Below are 14,194 nucleotides of genomic sequence, written 5' to 3'. Positions count from 1 at the left end.
CCGTCGCCACCGTCTGTACGGCATCACTTGGAATATTTCTGAGTGCATGGCTGTGTTTGAAAAGAATGTATTTCCTTGGCCTCCTCGTAAAAAAAAACCCCCTACATATCACTTGATATAAAGACTGTGCAGTAAATTGCAGACATATTTACGAGGGCTGCCAGATTGTTAAAGGAAATCCCACTGTGGGCAGCTCAGGTGGGAGAGAGGCTTTGGTCAGCTTGTGTGAAGGATATTTCTCAGCTGGATTCTACCCAACACCGGATCCTGCTGGCAAACGCCAAAAAAACAACGGCTGTAAGATGGTCAGAGTCGCTGGAGGAGTCCAGAGTCAATCCTGCCTGTTTTATTTGGTTAGTTGCTCTCAATGAGCTAGTTTACAACCTGTTATGATATATGGAGGTCTGTAGCAGCGTGCAAGTAAAACAAATCACATGGAAGGTGGGGGTCTCTGTTGGGGAATTCTTTTTCACCTCAGATTTGTTGGTGCGAGGATACCTTACCTTCCCCTAAACTACTTGCTTTCTGCAGGCAGCTGGGAAGTGTGCCAGAATCACTAAAAATAAAGAAATGAGAAGAATTTAATCCCTATCGCAAACATGCCAAAGCCAGGGAGAGATTAAAGGCTGCTTCCGAAAAATAACATTTCTGGAGGTGGACAATAATTCCATTTATTCCACGTGATATTTTCTTTTTGTACATGTGAGACTCATTCTTAGGTCGGGAATGAAAATTAATGCTTTTCATTTGTATCGTTTTACGCAGTAGCTATGTCGCTGAGGAATTTCTTCTGCCAGAAATAATTTAAAGTGATATTTTGGGTCAGTAATGAAAAGGCTACTGTTTCCCAAAGTTTTTATACCCCAGACAAGAAAACTGAGAGTGTATCATTTAAGATTAGACCGAGTTTAATTATTCTTCTGGAAAACTACATGGGGAGCAGTAAACTGTACAATTTATGAACTGAATTTTAGCAAATCGAACGAATTGCATATAATAAACACATAACAGAGCATTTAATTTATAGAATAAAAGGAGTATTAATAGTAACAGTAATAGTAAACTATTACTACAGTTTACTATAAACTATAGTAATGTGTCACTCAGTGTAAAGCCGGTATGACATGAAAAACAAAACAAAAGAGTGCTGAGGAGGACAGTTAAAACCCCACACAAATAAAAAAATAATAATATATATATATAAATGTCAAACATACAGCGTAAAGAAAACTGTGAAATTTAGACAGATTCATAATTTCAGAAACATCTATCAGCTGGGTTTCATACTTCTCTCTACATGCTCCTCACACTAATAATTTGGCAAATGCAGATGCTGCCCATAAGGTTCCGTTTGAGCCTTTAAGCCTCTTTCTCTCTTCTCTACGTGTGTGATGAAAAGAGTGAAAAGTAGTGTTACGCATCAGAAAGTATGGCAAATAATCCCAGTGTGCCTAAAGTGGCAGAGTGGCAGAGAAGGGCAACACTCCCCTCTGCTGTCCACCGGCTGCAGTACACCCCCCCCCCAAAAAAAATAAAAAATAAAAAAAAACTTTCATCCATTTTCATGAATTCACTTCAGTATTTTGTCACATAAAACGTGAAACCTGACGACTAAAAAAAAAAAAAAAAAAAAAAACACAGCGCAACAAATCTCGAGAATCAAAACGATCGCGTATCTCACCTCTTATGTTCCCGCCGCGGTCGCTAGATGGCGTGAACGCGTCACCGCGGGAACAGGTTGACAGATCCCGTTGCTATGGTGATGACGCTGGTTCACCGCAAACGGTAACGGTAAGCACGTCCCCCGTCCCCGTCCCCCCCCCCCCTCCTCTCTGACCGCCGCCGCCAACACTTCCACATTTCATGTCATTTAAAGGTTAGTAAACACTGTTTTAAGCCGCTTGCGTTGTAAACTTTCTTGACTTCAACCCAGGAATTTGAATCGCTGCTGTTGATTGAAATGGTCAGAAATGGTCGCGTCTGGAGGTTAGACGGGTATTTAATCCCCCCCCCCCCTTCACCCCTCACCCCCCTCCACCCCTTTCTGTCTTCCCATGATGCATCGCTTTATTTTGTCTAGTCGCTCGGGGAGATGACAGCGAACTGACACAGCCGCCCTCCGCTCTCACCCGACCGAGGCGAGCCGCCGGCAGCATCCTCGACATGCCCCGCGTCGACGAGCCACACCGCCTGAGCGCATTCCGGCTCGTCTGGTTAACGACAATTCGCAACCTGTTATTATAAAAGATATTCGACGGCCGTACATTTTTTTTTTTTTTTTTTTGGTTTGTTTGTTTGTTGTTGTTGTTGTTGTTGTAAGGTAAGTTGCTTTGTTGATCATGTCAAGGTGCTGATGTAGCATCGTTAGCTCTTCAGCTAAGGTTAGCATCAATAAATAGCTTACCTAGTTCCCCTTGTATGGTTTCATTGAAAGACGTGAAAAAAGAAAAATACAAATTAAGATGTATATTTTTTGTTGTTGTTGTTGTTGTTGTTGTCGCGAGCAGCCTATTTAGCGCGTTGCGAGTGTCAATTTTATTTCGGCATTCATCCCAGCGGCTGTCTGGACAGCAATGACATTTTTAACTCTGAAAATTGTTGTGTTTATTATTCCTTCTGTTTTTTTTTTTTTTCTTTCCGTCAGAGAAATCTTTTAATTGTTTTAATAACGGGCTGCTCATATCCGCGCAGCTTCGTTCAAAGTGGCGTTCAGCCCCGTTTTGGTCGTGTGCCGAATTTACCACGGCACTTGTTCATCTTCTGGGACGGTACTTGTGTACAAAAGCGGGCTCGTTTTAATGTGGATGATTGTAAAGCGGGGTTTGGTTCTTGACACCGGACAGCTCCTCCCTTGACAGCGGCTGCAAGGACAGCCTTTGTGATGACCCCCCCTCCCTCCTTCCCCCTCCCACAATGCAGTGATGGCATCCTACAATCACAACCGGCTCATAACACCGCACAGGAAAAGTGGCGTGTTTTCAAGTCGTTCAAAGGCAACGCTGGGCCGGTCCCCCTCCCCCCCGTGGAGGGGGGGGGGGGGTTCCGACTGCTGACGTCTTATTTCGGTAACGACAAAATAAGATCAAGTCCCGAAGGATGTCGCCGGGTTTAATCTTTAACACCAAGTGTGAAGTCGTGATCCCGGTGCCGGGACCGACAGCGGCTTTGCCTATCGGGGTGCTGTCCGCAATGCAGGTGCTGAAACTGAAAGTGTCGTGGAAAGTAACCCCCCCCCCCCGGCGGGCTTTATACATCCCGTTACATCTGCACGGCTCCACCACCACCACCACCACCACCACCACCTCGGCTGTAGCTGCCTGTGCTTGAGTAGTAGATTGTGATATGCGGGACGTTTCCTAAAACATTTTAAGTGCGTGAGGAATTGGTTGATAATTGCAGAGAGTGCTTTAACGACATCTTGCCCTGAAATAGAAGCAACAGATTTAGAGGAGACGTGCCAGGAAGGAGTACGGACATTTGTGTGCACAGATTCGGTTTTGTTCACAGGAAGTGGCTGCTTAGCTCTTCTTGTACCTACTTGCTAATGTTTCCTGCTGCTGCAGTTCATTGATTATTTATATTCTCTGCATGAGGAAATGCTGGCTGGTGTATTAGGAAAAGAAACGGCAAGGAAAGGACACATTCGTATGACATTAATCTCTGTTTTAGATCAGATTTATTGTCTATCTTTAATTCACTGAAGCTCTTAACACTTATAGCTCTTTGTATCATCCGTGCTATGGCGCGAGCTGCGTTGATATTGATGTTGGCTGAGGTCATATCGTTGCAAGTGGAAAGCTATCCAAGCTATTCTAGAGAAGACCTGGGATGAGAGCTATGGTTGCAGCGCAGGGTTTACCGGAAGGACTCAATATTACTCATCAATAATAGATCATCTCCTCAGCCTTTATGGCAGACCACTGACTGGAATTGTTATTACCAGTGTTTTGGTCATCACCTGCTTTCCTCTTCTTCTGTAAGTCATGAAAAAAAAAAAAAAAAACAACAACAGCAGCACATACAACTGCTGAAACTCGTGTCCAGTCAGGTGTTGTGGGATATATTATTCATGTTAGAGAGCTGATGATGTAAGACGGAGAAGCTCTGGGATGTTTTATTGAAACACACTTGCGTATGCAGTGAGAGGCTTTCTCTGTACTCAGGACGGGGTGCTTTTGCAGGGATCAATGTGCTCTCCACCCTCGTAGCCCAGTGCAGCTGTCTGGCAGAGGGTGGAGGTGTTGGGAATGAGGGATAGTTTCTCTCCCTCTCCCCCACTGGCTCGGCTCATGGATGCAAAGACATCCAGGGAAGAGAGTGGAGGAGGAAGGCGGGGCGAGGCCAGGAAGGAAGAGGCCCTCTCAGGACTGGCGTGCCACACCCAGTGTCACTGTGGTGTCTATTTACATGTACAAGCTTTTATTGTTGTTATTGATCGTGGCGTGAACACTGAATGAGATTATTTTGCAGCAGAAAGGGAAGTCATTTTGGGGTCAGAGGCTCTAAATTCAAAAAACGTGTGTTGGCAGAAGAATATTTCCATTACAATATAGTGTAGATTGGATTAGTGTTTATTAGATTAGCTTTACCTCTCGGATGTCTGCTTTTTGAAGGCCCGCACAGCTCTCACTGGGTTGTAAATCAATAGCCTCATTTCAGTGATTGGTTGGTAATTACAATAAGCATTTACAGCCCCAGCCTGGTTAAAAAAAAACACTGATATCACATACAACCGCTGTGCGATGCCTTGCCGTTGTTGTTCTTGGTTGGTTGATTGGAGTATCAAATGACCTTCATCACGGATGAAGTCGAGGATATTACCAAATACTGAATAGTTCAAGCGGTCGCCTGAAGCAGATTGTTGAAAAAAAAAGAAAAAAAAGATGCAGTTCATCCCAAAACCCAGATTTCTACAGGCTGAAGGGGGAGGATTAACATCATCTTCTACCTCTCTCTCTCTCTTTACCTCTCCGTGTGTAGGTTGCAAGGCCGCTGTGTGCGTCCGAACATAATCCGCCATGGCGTCAGCAAATGTAACACTGGAAAATCAGCTGCACAGCGCGCAGAAAAACCTGCTCTTTCTCCAGCAGGACCACGCCAGCACGTTGAAGGGGCTGCACACGGAGATCCGCAGATTACAACAGCAGTGCACAGGTGAGCCACACGGAGCTGCATCTCTTCCCTTCACGCCACCGTAGAAAACCAAGCACATTTAAAAACGTCTTGGAGGATATCTCGAGAGAATACGCGGAAACAGCAGAGCCGACTTGAATGTCAATCACGATACGGGTGTCCTTGAATTCTTACCAAGGAAAAATGCACAGCCTACAGGAAGCAAATATTTAGTACCAAAAGTCTGCAAGATGCTGTGGTGCCGCTACTAAACCTTTCAGAGAGAACATAGTGAGTTATGCGAGTTGCACTTAAGTGTTACACTCTGCACTGTAGTGGTAGAAAAAGCTATATCGATCCTACCACCGGTAACGGATACAATCAGCTACGTCAGGAAGAATAACAGGACGGTGTGTGATTTAGCCCCGATTTTCTGTATCCTCGGTTAACCCGTTTACTGAAGCTGACATGGAACTCTCACTAATCTCATTAAATGAATACCTCACCATATGGAAAGCACACACACGCTTTCCCGTGCCAGTTCGACGGTGTGTGGAACATGCTGTTTGATAGCCGCCCTGTCCTGACCTCATGTAACACAGACATGCGAGTAACCCACTTCTGTTTTTGTTTTGTTTCACAGACCTGACATATGAGCTCACTGTGAGAAGCTCTGATCCCTCAGGTAAGCCTCCATCACACTGAATAGCACCCACCCACGTCAGTTGCATCACTGGCATTAAATGTCTTGCGTCATTAGTTACTAGCGATATGAATTTGTTGTATAATTGTAATTACTGCTTAAGTTTAATGGGCTGCTGCGCTGTTTCGAAAATCATATTCACTCAGAAGTGCCTCAAGTGTTTATTTTTCTGTCTGGTTTGATAATGATATCTCAAGAGTATAGATTTGTTTTGTTTTTTAAACAAGTGATTCAAAGTGTGGAAGTACACAGCAGGAGCAGAAGCAGACAAAACTCTCACACAGCGGAGGCTATGAATCGGTGTTTTTCTGGTCTGTGTGAGTGCACACGCCCGAGAGCAGAGGGCTCTGCCGGTTTCCTGGTTCCAGTCCCATCCAGGAAGCATTTCACTGTAGGACTCCCTGCTGTTCGTTAAGAGCTCCATGTTCTCTGTGAACTGCCCCTCCCCCCCTCAAAATCATGGCCGTGACCCAGAGTCACATAACTGGTCTGATTTGAGACCCAGCTCCACGTTACAGTCAGGGAGCCCCCCCCTTCCCCAACAGGCTGAATGCAGGCCCATTTCCATACAGGCTACCGACAGCCACACTGATCTGTACGATTGAACAGGAGGCATGTCACATGTCACATTATGCAGTAGACTGTTTGACACGGCTGGCCTGGATCAGTAATGTTAAGCCTGCAGTCAGAGGCACTATCATGTTAGTGTGGCACATCTCAGAGATTGAAGTGCAGGAAATGAGATTATCTGTCACAGCACTAATACACAGCCTGCAACCTGCTCGGAGCAGCAATCCTCATCTCTCTAACCACCTCTGTGTGTGATGGGAGACTGACTGTATGTAAAGTAGACATTGAAAGTAGATCATTTTAGATGATCACATTTATATAGATAATATACAATTGTCCATAGATAAACCGGCTGTATCTGGGTGGGGCAGCGCAGGGTGGAGGCAGCAGTGATGGAGGTCAGATGAGAGCAGTGGCTTTGCTGTAATGTGAGACTGGAGCTCTCTGCCCACTGCAGATGAGTCTCTATAGGATCATACCGTCTCCGTCTATCGACAGCCGGCCCGCAGCCAGTGTCCTGCTGCGCCTAATGTACTAATGATTAGTCTGGTTTTGCGATAATTGTGTCTGGTTTTTTTTTTTCCCCTTTTCCTCTTTAGTATATAAACATATATATAACGGCTTCTGTTTTGTCTTTTTATTGCGTGTGCAGGCAGCAGTGAGGCCCGATGCAGGGAGCTGCAGAGGAGGTGTGAGGAGCTGGAGGCCCAGCTGAAGAAGAAGGAGGAGGAGAACACGGAGCTGCTCAGGGACCTGGAGCAAAAGAACGCCATGATTTCCGTCCTGGAGAACACCATCAAAGAGAGGGAGAAAAAGTACCTGGAGGAGCTGAAGATGAAGAGCCACAAGCTGGCTGTTCTGTCCGGGGAGCTGGAGCAGAGAGCGAGCACCATCGCCTACCTGACCTCGCAACTTCACGCCACCAAGAAGAAGCTGCTGGCCGGCAGTTCGTCTGAGGCCAGCCCGAACGTCAGTCCAGTCACCTCGTACAAGCCCACGCCTCCGCCGGCCAAAGACAGGCAGCCTGAGACGCCACGTCGCCGCATGAAGAAGAGCCTCTCCCAGCCACTCCACCCGGAGCTGACGGAGGTGTACCGCCTCGGGCCGGACGGCAGGCGGGTGGTCCTGCGGGAGACGGTCGAAGCCATGCCCGACCCCACGCCCTTCCTGCAGGCGGGCAGAGAGTCTCCCGAGCCGCAGGTCGTGCGCGAACGACCCACCGTCATCCCTCCCATCGCCTCCGAGCGCTCCCCCGCCCCTCCCCTGGGTGCCACGGCCAGCCCTCGTCACAGCCCCGCTCGGGACCGTCAGTACAGGGCTCACGTGGGCGTGGCGCACCGCATCCCGCACGGCACCCCTCCCCTGGCCCCGCCGCAAGCCGAGCTGGAGACGCTGGCGGTGGACCGGGTCAACGAGGAGAAGGTGGTGCGGAAGCGCTCGGGAGCCGACAGGACAGTTTAACACTGCAACCGCTAACATGCACATAAACACACACATCTACTGTATACACACCACACCGCAAGAACAGGAAGGAGCCTGACCCACTGTGTAGCCTGCTTTTTACTCGACACTGCAATATGAAAAAGAAATACAAAATTATGATTTTGTTGGTGGTACACTACTCCATAAGGACTCTTATTTTTCTTTACCTCCAGTAGAAACGGACTACTGTAAAGCATGCCAAATGTTTCTTATTTACATCCCAATGAAAACTTGTATTATACACGTCTTGAATTTTTGCTTCGACTTTCACTTCCTTCTGTCTTACGTGGTGCAAACGACAAATTCTCAGCCAAATATCTGCATCAGTGCCTGCTCAGCCGGTTCAACCACACACAAGCTGCGTAGTGTCGTCATGGCTTCTAGTTATCTTTACATATCCGTCTGCTCCATCCTCTCCACGACAGTCTGGACATATCAACCAACTATATACAGGAGATGTCTGCAGCAGCGTAGGATATAACTGAAACAATTAAACTACTACTCCCCGAATGTCTTTCATCTGCTTGTGATATCAGTATAATACCATTACTGTAGGTATGAGCTGCATAATGTGCAATTGAAATTTGCCGGTCGTCAAGGTGGAAGCTGTGATTCCACCTTTTCATTGGCCGACTGGGATGAAAGAGCAGCGGCGTACACGTTTGAATGCAGTATGAAACGACAGCAGACACGCCGCGTATTAGTGTGTGTGAGGACGAAAGTGTGTGTTTCTGAGCGATAATGAAAGCCATTGAGAGAGTTAAGTTTTGGTCAAAACGATATCCATTAAATGTTATTTGTGATATAAGGGCATTTTTGAAAACACTGCTGTACTAGGATTTTGTGATATTATTAACTGTACTTTATAAAGGTTGTACATTTTGAATGAATTATTATTTTTTTTTAATTTATTGTTTAATATAGAACACAATAGAAAATACAACAACACCTCAGATATTCTCAGTAGTTATTATACCACCAAGATGATAATTAAAAATCACTTAATAACCTGCTTCTCATGTTAAGATCACTTTTCCTTGAAGTGTACAAATCAATAAAGCAATGCTTTTTCTGGTTTGGTTATTCGGTTTCTATTAATATAAATGGGTGACATGTTGAAAGGGAAAAGGGTCTTAATAAGGTGACGGGCCACCACGAGCTTCCAGAACAATTTCAGTACGGGATCATCCAAAATCTACTTACTTTGTATTTTGTAATGGGTGTGAGGAGCACCACCTAACCTGGGCTGACATCTATTGACAGCCATATAATTCTCATCATCTTCTTATTCATCAAACCGTCTTATTAACCCCTTCTGTCCTGCAACAAACATCTGAAAGCTTTCTCAAGCAAGCCAACGATGACCATTTTGCAGCACGGACCAGTGGTCTGCACCAACAACCGTGCAGATTCCTATCAATATAAATCATAACAACAACAACAACAACATGTCACGCTGACACTAACAGTCTACCGTTACTAAAAAAAAGAAGGTGTGAATCACACCAGGCAAAGCAGTGAACCTCTTTATACAAATGTGTGGATGTAGTTCAGCCGATCAGCCACATATTAAATATGAGGACCACCGGTCTGCACCAACAACCAAGCAGATTCACGTGAAGATCATTCCTGCCCGCTGCAATAAGACTGCACAATAACTCACCTCTGGCCAAATCCATCCCACATCAATAAGACGTTGCACTGTTGTTTAGTTTAGTTAATTTAATAGTATTCAATTTTTTTGTTGTATATAATGTATATAATGCATTTTAACATTTATTTTATATTAAGATTTTTACTACCACTATTTTATATCCTGTAATTTATTGCATTAAAAAACTTATTTTCCCTGTACATGCTGCTGTAACTACAAAATTTCCTCTTGCGGGATTAATAAAGTCTGTCTGTCTGTCTGTCTGTCTATCTATCTATCTATTTATCTCTGTGAAAACCTTGTCAAAGACGCAAACTGATCATTTTGCACTGAGGTCTGCACCAACAACCAAGCAGATTCACATGAATAGAAATCACAATAACAACAACATTATGCCACACTGGCACAAACAGTCCACTGTTACTAAAAAAATTTTTTTTTTAAATCAAAGCAGTGTGCCTGTTTTAAGAAATGTGTGGATGTAGTTCAACCAATTAGCCACAAGGTGTCGCCATTGGATACATTTCTTGTGAGTCCAATAAAATAAATCGCTGCAAAAAGATCAAACATTAACAGCAGTGTCATCGAAGTGTATAGAAAATAAGGCACATTACTAGTGTCCATATCAACACAGGAATCTGTACTGCTTGAAAATGGTACTTAGTTAAATCTTTCCTCAATTCAAAATAAATCTAAATCCTGAGGTACATAAGGTACAGCATGGATTTGAAAAGCCTCCTTAGCAAGTTGAAAGTGAGATGCAGTGAGCTCACGGGTCCGAGTGCCGCCCTGAAACTAAACAGTAAAACAGCCTTCATGTCAAGTAGCTGTGCAAACGGAGCAGAGAGCAGCGTCTCCTCGTTGTAAAGCTCGGAGCCCGACACCGACATACACATCCCACTACGAACAAGTGATTAAAATAAAGTTTATTTTGTGAAACATATTTGGTTAAACTCACTCCAGGAAGGCTTCTCTGGCCTTACAGGTACGTTGCAGTATATAGTTAAGGTTGTAATAAATCATTTGGCCTTACATTATCTTTACTTTAGGTTCATATTTACACTTCAGAAGGCCACTTAATACACTTTACAGCACTGCCAATGAGGGATGTTTACAAACATGAATAAACACATGATAAACCACAAACACAGTTGCTTTCTTACTCTTTATAATAAATGGCACATTAATTAAAAGCATTTGTGGTGGCAACATACCAACGAGCTTATTTGAAAGGGTTAAAACTTTTGACTCGAGAGCCTTCGGATCCCGGCGACGAGCAGATCTGAAAGCTCTCAAGTTAAAAAGTGGGTTAATTTATGAGGGGGATTTTATTTTTTTTTAAAAACGTTTTGGCATGTCTCCACAGAAAATGAGTTGTTGTTTTTGTAATGAAGGAAAGTACTTTATTTTTTTTTCCAACCTGATATTGATTTTACTACTCAACCGATTGCTATTTAGTACTTTGTTTTGAACGAGTGTTTATTCTTAAGAGATACAGTTTGTCTTGATATGTTGATGAAGACCTTGAAACTCGCCTTAGTCTTGCCGGTGCTTCACTGTGCCGGCTCTAATCTCTTGGCCGGCGACGTTACTTTCTTCTGTTGGAAGCCTGGACAGACACAGAGTGGACCATATGTCATTTAAAAACCTTTTCATTACAGTCATCAGAAAAGAGAAGGAAACGGGAGGGATCTGAGAGTGCAAACCTGAATCCGTGAGAGTTAACTTATTCAGCTCTTCCTCCAGCTGCTCACTGGTGATATTCAAGCAGCCGTGCGGCACGGCGGGCAGAGAACTGAGGATCGGATCAGCGGAGGGTCGCAGGCCGTTTGTTGGAACCGCCGGCAAATCCGAGATGGAGTCTGGCTTCGACTCATCCAGCAAAGATTTCAGTTCTTCCTCCAACTCATCCATGTCTTCATCTACAGAAAAAGCATGGAAAATTTAGAGCTCTTTCATAATTGACCTACAATATGTTAAAGATAAGGCACAAACAGAACGGCATACCTGCACTGGTCACGCCACTGGATATAGTTTGGTTCACCTCGTCTTGAGTGTCACATAACTGTTTATGTGATACAATAAAAAAAAAAAAAATTGTTTATTTTAAAAGATTCACATCTTACACACATCTCTTTTGTTTTGAGATAAGAAAGTACCTCCTGGATTTGATCCACGAGGCTCTCGGCACGTTCCACAGTCACATCTTTCAGAGAGAGCCTCAGGGCAGACACTCCAGCCTGATACGCTTGCATCACCTACAGATGTGTTCAGATCGCATGTTAAGTGCTGACGACAAACTTAGTTACAGATGACAACAAAGCCGTGAGCAGTGATTACGTCATCGCGGCTCTCACCATCTTATCCGTCTGTGACTGAGCTATTCGGTCCAGGATTCCCCTGATGGACTCCAGTTTTGCGAACAAGTTGTCTGCTCTCTTTTCCACCTTCTTGCGGCCTCTCAAACATCTCAGCGCCTTTGAGAAAGACAAACAATAAAACCAGCTGAACCGATAGCTATGACATGTTTGGTTGCAAGAACTAAAACGAAGGTTTTACAGTTAAAATTGGAAACGACCTGTGATTTCTTCCCCTCCCGCAGCAGAATCCTTGCTTCTTCTTTGCACCTGCGTGTAGATAATGTGAAGCAACTTGAGCAATAATCACAGAGAATGTTGCACAGTTGTTTTTTTTTTCCACAATTAGAACAGTTTATATGTCTAAATCAAACACTGTAATTGTCAGCTGTCTAAAGGAATAATTTGCTATGATACTGATGAATCCACAGTTGTTGTTTTTCCCCCTTTGCACCCATTGTCAATCAGTAGCCTACTAAAGATTGTACTTGGAAGATAACGTCTAAGTTGATGTACCCGTCAGCCTCCACGCCCAGTTTCAGCACCCGCTCTCCGAGCAGTTTCTCACTGCGCTGCAGCTGGTAGATCCCGACGTCCACATCATTGACTGGAGACACGCGCTCCTGTCCCGGCTGACAAAACTTCACAATCTGCAGAGAAAACGCACGAGGACAGACAGATCGCTCGCACGAGATGCCTCTCAAAACGTCGAACGAAGAGTTTGTTGACAGGCGGACAGGTCGTGGTTTACCTTCTCCCCTTCGTGCAATGAAACCAACACTTGCTTGTCCCTCTGCAGCTGCAGCAGAGCCATGCAGAGGGTGCTCTCGTCGGCACAGACGTCCGACGAGAGGTTGCAGAGCTCTTGAAACGACACGACGGAGCAGCTTGAAAATTCACTGCTCCTGTAGACGCCGAGTAGCTCCGCTGCTTTCTCCTGGAAAACAAAAGAGGACATTGCATCCAGCGGCAGCCAAAATGAACTTCAATGTACTGGTGAGATACCAGATTGAGTTAAAGATTAAAAAAAATTAAAAAAACACATTACGTTTTATTGTTTTTGTTCAAATGTATGCGATGGGGAAATCAAAAAGCTCTCATACTGCATCTGTTGTGCATGAAGGGAGCGCAGCCTACGCAGGAGAAGTGGGAAGCTATAACCTGTGTGATTAAGTATTCCAAGGATCAACATCCGCGCCCGAGTTACAGGCGTTTTCATGACCGCTGGTCTCGGCGCCTCTGTGATTGAATCATGAACTTGAGAGGAGAGGAAACTCCAGGAATCAGCAACGGAGACGGCTCGAAATGTCTCAGAAAATCTACAGCAGTGACGCAAAGAGCTGGGCGAGGTGTTTTGACCGGCCTTAACGCTTCTAGTGGGGCTGAATGTCGCTGTCAAAGACCAGGGGAAGGCAGGTAACATTAGGGGACGTTAAATGATTGAAAAGCAGATGTCACTTAAAAAATAATAATAATAATAATAATAATAAATAGTTGAAAGCGTTACAAAAACACAAAAATCATGGAGGCCGACGTGTTGTGATGAAACTATACAATCTGACAAACCTTCACCAGTTCAATGATCACAAAAGACTCCTCCAGAGGCACCCGGCTGCTCCCCAGAAAGGTGGAGAAGGTCCACTTCAGAGGCTTCACCAGCAGCAGGCCGACCCCCCAGGACAACCAGCCGCAGTCCACGTTGGCAGCAAACTCCGACTCCCTCTGGATCTTTCCGCCTCTGGCAGGGAGACAAGAGTAACCAGACCTGACCGAAGACAGACGGGGACAGACGGGGACAGAGCTCACACAGCTGACATACCTGGCCATGGCTTGGAGGACCGTCGCCAAGCCCAGCGGGGATTTCTCTCTCCTCCTGAAGGTCTTGTTGAGGTCCTGCAGATTGACGCACACGGCGCCGCGGTCCCGGCAGCTCTCGACGGTCAGAGCCGTCCAGAAGTCCATTTTACTGTCCCAGTCCGTCGTGTTCACATCTCGGTTCTCCTTGAAGTCGGAGAACATGAAATTCATCCGCTCGTCGTCGTCCCACTCCGGTGACAGGCTCGTTTCGGAGTTAGACATGTCAGGGTCAGTTTGTCAAGCGGACCGCTAAGGCTGGCTAAGTGCAAACCTAACGTTTAGTTTGGCTGGCAAAACCACCGGGCCGCCTCGAGGGGAAGCTAAATATCAACACTCGGGTCGAAACACGGTGTCGTTTAGTGGAGGAAGACGCGGACCAGCAGCTCGCACGTCATCGTCACTTCTTCGCCATGATGTTTTGACAGCTTGCTAACACGAGCTACAGCTTCACGTATCAAC

General features: G+C 45.3%; 2 protein-coding genes across 3 annotated transcripts; one reads left to right on the top strand and one right to left on the bottom strand.

The window, feature by feature from the left end:
* Nucleotides 1-1,858: 1,858 nt before the first annotated feature.
* ccdc92 (coiled-coil domain containing 92) lies at nt 1,859-8,942 on the top strand. Of its 2 annotated transcripts, none has more exons than XM_069706700.1 (4): nt 1,859-1,876; nt 4,981-5,154; nt 5,756-5,797; nt 7,038-8,942. In XM_069706700.1, the coding sequence occupies exons 2-4, from the start codon at nt 5,019-5,021 to the stop codon at nt 7,844-7,846; spliced, it is 987 nt and encodes a 328-aa protein (XP_069562801.1). In that variant the 5' UTR covers nt 1,859-1,876; nt 4,981-5,018; the 3' UTR covers nt 7,847-8,942. The 2 variants fall into 2 exon arrangements, with proteins under 2 accessions (XP_069562801.1, XP_069562800.1); XM_069706699.1 differs by lacking the exon at nt 1,859-1,876 and adding an exon at nt 2,081-2,320.
* A 1,488-nt stretch (nt 8,943-10,430) lies between these two features.
* Nucleotides 10,431-14,087, bottom strand: chmp7 (charged multivesicular body protein 7). Its single transcript, XM_069706698.1, has 10 exons — nt 13,698-14,087; nt 13,445-13,616; nt 12,630-12,815; nt 12,395-12,528; nt 12,100-12,148; nt 11,879-11,998; nt 11,681-11,779; nt 11,529-11,586; nt 11,228-11,443; nt 10,431-11,130 (listed from the first exon to the last, which is right to left on the bottom strand). Exons 1-10 carry the CDS (start codon nt 13,955-13,957, stop codon nt 11,075-11,077), a joined length of 1,350 nt encoding a protein of 449 aa, XP_069562799.1. The 5' UTR covers nt 13,958-14,087; the 3' UTR covers nt 10,431-11,074.
* Nucleotides 14,088-14,194: the final 107 nt, after the last annotated feature.

Source organism: Brachyistius frenatus, unplaced genomic scaffold, assembly GCF_029030835.1.
Source record: "Brachyistius frenatus isolate BFR_SWC_R1_liver_20210118 unplaced genomic scaffold, ASM2903083v1 Contig_64, whole genome shotgun sequence".
Lineage (NCBI taxonomy): Eukaryota > Metazoa > Chordata > Actinopteri > Embiotocidae > Brachyistius > Brachyistius frenatus.
The sequence above is the reverse complement of the archived record's forward strand: the minus strand, read 5'-3'. Positions and strand labels throughout refer to the sequence as shown.